The sequence below is a fragment of the Cetorhinus maximus genome, unplaced genomic scaffold (assembly GCF_964194155.1).
Source record: "Cetorhinus maximus unplaced genomic scaffold, sCetMax3.hap1.1 HAP1_SCAFFOLD_4987, whole genome shotgun sequence".
Lineage (NCBI taxonomy): Eukaryota > Metazoa > Chordata > Chondrichthyes > Lamniformes > Cetorhinidae > Cetorhinus > Cetorhinus maximus.
Genome location: NW_027600885.1, coordinates 1,643 through 6,000, shown reverse-complemented (window position 1 = coordinate 6,000; position 4,358 = coordinate 1,643). Strand labels below are relative to the sequence as shown.

The window sequence follows — 4,358 nt, the reverse complement described above, 5'->3', positions numbered from 1 at the left end:
TCTTGTCGGTCGCCTTGGGGAACCAGCATTCCTCATCCAGGAGCGCCAGGATCCCGGGGGTGTTGGCCTGTGGTGGGCAGGGAACAGGGGGAGGGAGGGAGGGAGAAGAGGAGAGTCAGCACCTTTCCCAGAGGGCCGGAGATAACCAGGTGAGAGGGGAGAGGGGGAGAGGGACTGCCCTGTGCCATCGGTTTGGGTTCTGCCAGGGCCACTCAGCTCCTGACCTCATTACAGCCTTGGTTCAAACACGGACACAAGAGCTGAACCCCCGAGGTGAGGTGAGAGTGACTGCCCTTCACCATCGAGGCCGCCTTTGGCCCGAGTGTGGCATCAAGGAGCCCCAGCAAAACTGGAGTCAATGGGAATCAGGGGGAAAACTCTCCGCTGGTTAGAGTCATTCCCAGCACAAAGGAAGATGGTTGTGGTTGTTGGAGGTCAGTCATCTCAGCTCCAGGACATCACTGCAGGAGTTCCTCAGGGTTAGTGTCCTCGGCCCAACCATCTTCAGCTGCTTCATCGATGACCTTCCTTCCATCATAAGGTCAGGAGTGGGGATGTTCGCTGATGAAGATCTACACCACACGGACAAAATCCTGGAACTCCCTCCCTAACAGCGCCGTGGGTGTACCTACACCACACGGACAAAATCCTGGAACTCCCTCCCTAACAGCGCCGTGGGTGTACCTACACCACACGGACAAAATCCTGGAACACCCTCCCTAACAGCGCCGTGGGTGTACCTACACCACACGGACAAAATCCTGGAACTCCCTCCCTAACAGTGCCGTGGGTGTACCTACACCACACGGGACAAAATCCTGGAACTCCCTCCCTAACAGTGCCGTGGGGGTGTACCTCCATCAGACGGGACAAAATCCTGGAACTCCCTCCCTAACAGCGCCGTGGGTGTACCTACACCAGACGGGAATGCTGCTACTCACGGGTCTCTCGATGAGGTCGATGCAGGGCTGCAGGTCCAAGCCAAAGTCAATGAAATTCCACTCGATCCCCTCCCTTTGGTACTCCTCCTGCTCCAGCACAAACATCGTGTGGTTGAAGAGCTGCTGCAGCTTCTCGTTCGTGTAGTTGATACAAAGCTGCTCAAAGGAGTTCAACTGTGAGGCGAGAGAGAGAGAGAGAGAGAGAGAGAGAGAGAGAAAGGGAGAGAGAGAGATAGAGAGTGAGAGAGAGAGAGAGAAGGGCACATGACGTCAGTTTGAAAGAGACAAGGAATTGCACGTGATGGAATATTCAGACTAATTCCAATCGCTTCCCCCCGTCCAGTCTAATCCCACTCTCCCCCTCACTCCCCGCACCCTTTAATATCCCCCCCGTCCAGTCTAATCCCACTCTCCCCCTCACTCCCCGCACCCTTTAATATCCCCCCGTCCAGTCTAATCCCACTCTCCCCCTCACTCCCCGCACCCTTTAATATCCCACCCAGTCTAATCCCGCTCTCCCCCTCACTCCCCGCACCCTTTAATATCCCACCCAGTCTAATCCCACTTTCCCCCTCACTCCCCGCGCCCTTTAATATCCCACCCAGTCTAATCCCACTCTGCCCCTCACTCCCCACACCCTTTAATATCCCACCCAGTCTAATCCCACTCTCCCCCTCACTCCCCGCACCCTTTAATATCCCACCCAGTCTAATCCCACTCTCCCCCTCACTCCCCGCACCCTTTAATATCCCACCCAGTCTAATCCCACTCTCCCCCTCACTCCCCGCACCCTTTAATATCCCACCCAGTCTAATCCCACTCTCCCTGCACCCTTTATAATATCCCACCCAGTCTAATCCCACTCTCCCCCCTCACTCCCTGCACCCTTTTAATATCCCACCCAGTCTAATCCCGCTCTCCCCCTCACTCCCCGCACCCTTTAATATCCCACCCAGTCTAATCCCACTCTCCCCCTCACTCCCCGCACCCTTTAATATCCCACCCAGTCTAATCCCGCTCTCCCCCTCACTCCCTGCACCCTTTAATATCCCACCCAGTCTAATCCCACTCTCCCCCTCACTCCCCGCACACTGTTATTATTCTGCCCAGTCTGTCACCACACTCTCCTGGAGAGCACAGGGAGCTACCTGGAAGATTTCAAAACCAGCGATGTCGAGGATTCCTATGAAAGACGCCCCCTGTCTCTTGGTCCGATCGAGGGCTTTGTTGATACGATGCACCAGCCAGCGAAACAGCCGCTCGTATGAGGCTTTGGCGAGGGCTTCAATGGCAAAGTCTGCCTGCGCGTGGAGAGGGTTGAAGTGGGGAGGGGGGGAGAAAGAGACAAGAAACGGGACGGTCAGTCAGAGATCAATTGCACATGACTATCTGAGCTCAAATCCTAGAGTATATACATCTCCCTCCGACAGTGCAGCACTCCCTCAGTACTGGCACCGGGGGGGAGTGTCGGCCTGGATAATGGAGCTCAAATCCTAGAGTATGTACCTCAGACAGTGCAGCACTCCCTCAGTACTGGCACCGGGGCGAGTGTCGGCCTGGATAATGGAGCTCAAATCCTAGAGTATGTACCTCAGACAGTGCAGCACTCCCTCAGTACTGGCACCGGGGCGAGTGTCGGCCTGGATAATGGAGCTCAAATCCTAGAGTATGTACCTCAGACAGTGCAGCACTCCCTCAGTACTGGCACCGGGGCGAGTGTCGGCCTGGATAATGGAGCTCAAATCCTAGAGTATATACATCTCCCTCCGACAGTGCAGCACTCCCTCAGTACTGGCACCGGGGGGGAGTGTCGGCCTGGATAATGGAGCTCAAATCCTAGAGTATGTACCTCAGACAGTGCAGCACTCCCTCAGTACTGGCACCGGGGCGAGTGTCGGCCTGGATAATGGAGCTCAAATCCTAGAGTATGTACCTCAGACAGTGCAGCACTCCCTCACCTGCTCCTTGGTCTGCGCCTTCTGCACGTAGTCCCGTCCGACCTTGATGCGCGGCGAGAGAATGGCGCGGGTGAAGTCCGTCACGTTGAGCCCCAGCAGGTGGCACAGCTTCTGGGCGGCTGCGCCGAAGGAGGAGGCGGCGGCGGCGGGCGGAGGGCGAGAAAAGACAGGGGGGAGGAGAGAAAGGGAAAAAAATAACGAGTGAGTTGACAGGACAGGGTTCGCCCGGACGACCACCGGAGCGACGGTGACCCCTCCGAGGGCTGAGGAAACCGGGGAACAGCCACCCCGTGCAGCCCTGGCATAATGCCCTCCGTCCGCGGAGAGACTCCCAAGCATTGGTGTTCGGAGGTGGGCAAGTAGGGGGCAGGTACAGTTTTAATGTGGGGAAAGGTGAAACCGTCCACTTTGCCCCGGGGATCGGAAAGGCACAACAATTTCCAAAAGAATATAATACACACACACACATCCTGGCTAAGTTTGCAGATGATACAAAGATAGGTGGAGGGACAGGTAGTATTGAGGAGGCGGGGAGGCTGCAGAAGGATTTGGACAGGTTAGGAGAATGGGCAAAGAAGTGGCAGATGGAACACAACGTGGGGAAGTGTGAGGTCATGCACTTTGGTAGGAAGAATAGAGGCATAGACTATTTTCTAAATGGGGAGAGAATTCAGAAATCTGGAGTGCAAAGGGACTTGGGAGTCCTAGTCCAGGATTCTCTTAAGGTTAACTTGCAGGTTGAGTCGGTAGTTAGGAAGGCAAATGCAATGTTGGCATTAATTTGGAGAGGACTAGAATATAAAAGCAGGGATGTGCTGCTGAGGCTTCATAAGGCTCTGGTCAGACCACATTTAGAATATTGTGAGCAATTCTGGGCCCCGTATCTCAGGAAGGATGTGCTGGCCCTGGAGAGGGTCCAGAGGAGGTTCACGAGAACGATCCCAGGAATGAAAGGCTTAACACATGAAGAACGTTTGAGGACTGTGGGTCTATACTCGATGGAGTTTAGAAGGAGGAGGGGGGGATCTGATTGAAACTTACAGAATACTGAAAGGCCTGGATAGAGTGGACGTGGGGAAGATGTTTCCATTAGTAGGAGAGACTAGGACCCGAGGGGCACAGCCTCAGAGTAAAGGGAAGACCTTTTAGAACAGAGATGAGGAGAAACTTCTTTAGCCAGAGAGTGGTGAATCTATGGAATTCATTGCCACAGAAGGCTGTGGAGACCAGGTCATTGAGTGTATTTAAGACCGAGATAGATAGGTTCATGATTGGTAAGGGGATCAAAGGTTACGGGGAGAAGGCGGGAGAATGGGGTTGAGAAACTTATCAGCCATGATTGAATGGTGGAGCAGACTCGATGGGACGAATGGCCTAATTTCTGCTCCGATGTCTTATGGTCTTATATATATATATATATATATATAAACTCATACGCGGCGGGAAGAATAGAGGAGCT

At 54.2% G+C, this 4,358-nt stretch overlaps 1 protein-coding gene across 1 annotated transcript; it reads right to left on the bottom strand.

The window, feature by feature from the left end:
* Window positions 1–4: 4 nt before the first annotated feature.
* LOC144678633 (myosin-11-like) lies at window positions 5–3,238 on the bottom strand (the record flags this gene model as incomplete). Its single annotated transcript, XM_078538364.1, has 4 exons — window positions 2,900–3,238; window positions 2,090–2,242; window positions 942–1,115; window positions 5–67 (listed from the first exon to the last, which is right to left on the bottom strand). Coding segments are annotated over exons 1-4 (729 nt in total), but the record flags the coding sequence as incomplete, so codon positions are not given.
* Between the last annotated feature and the right edge of the window lie 1,120 nt (window positions 3,239–4,358).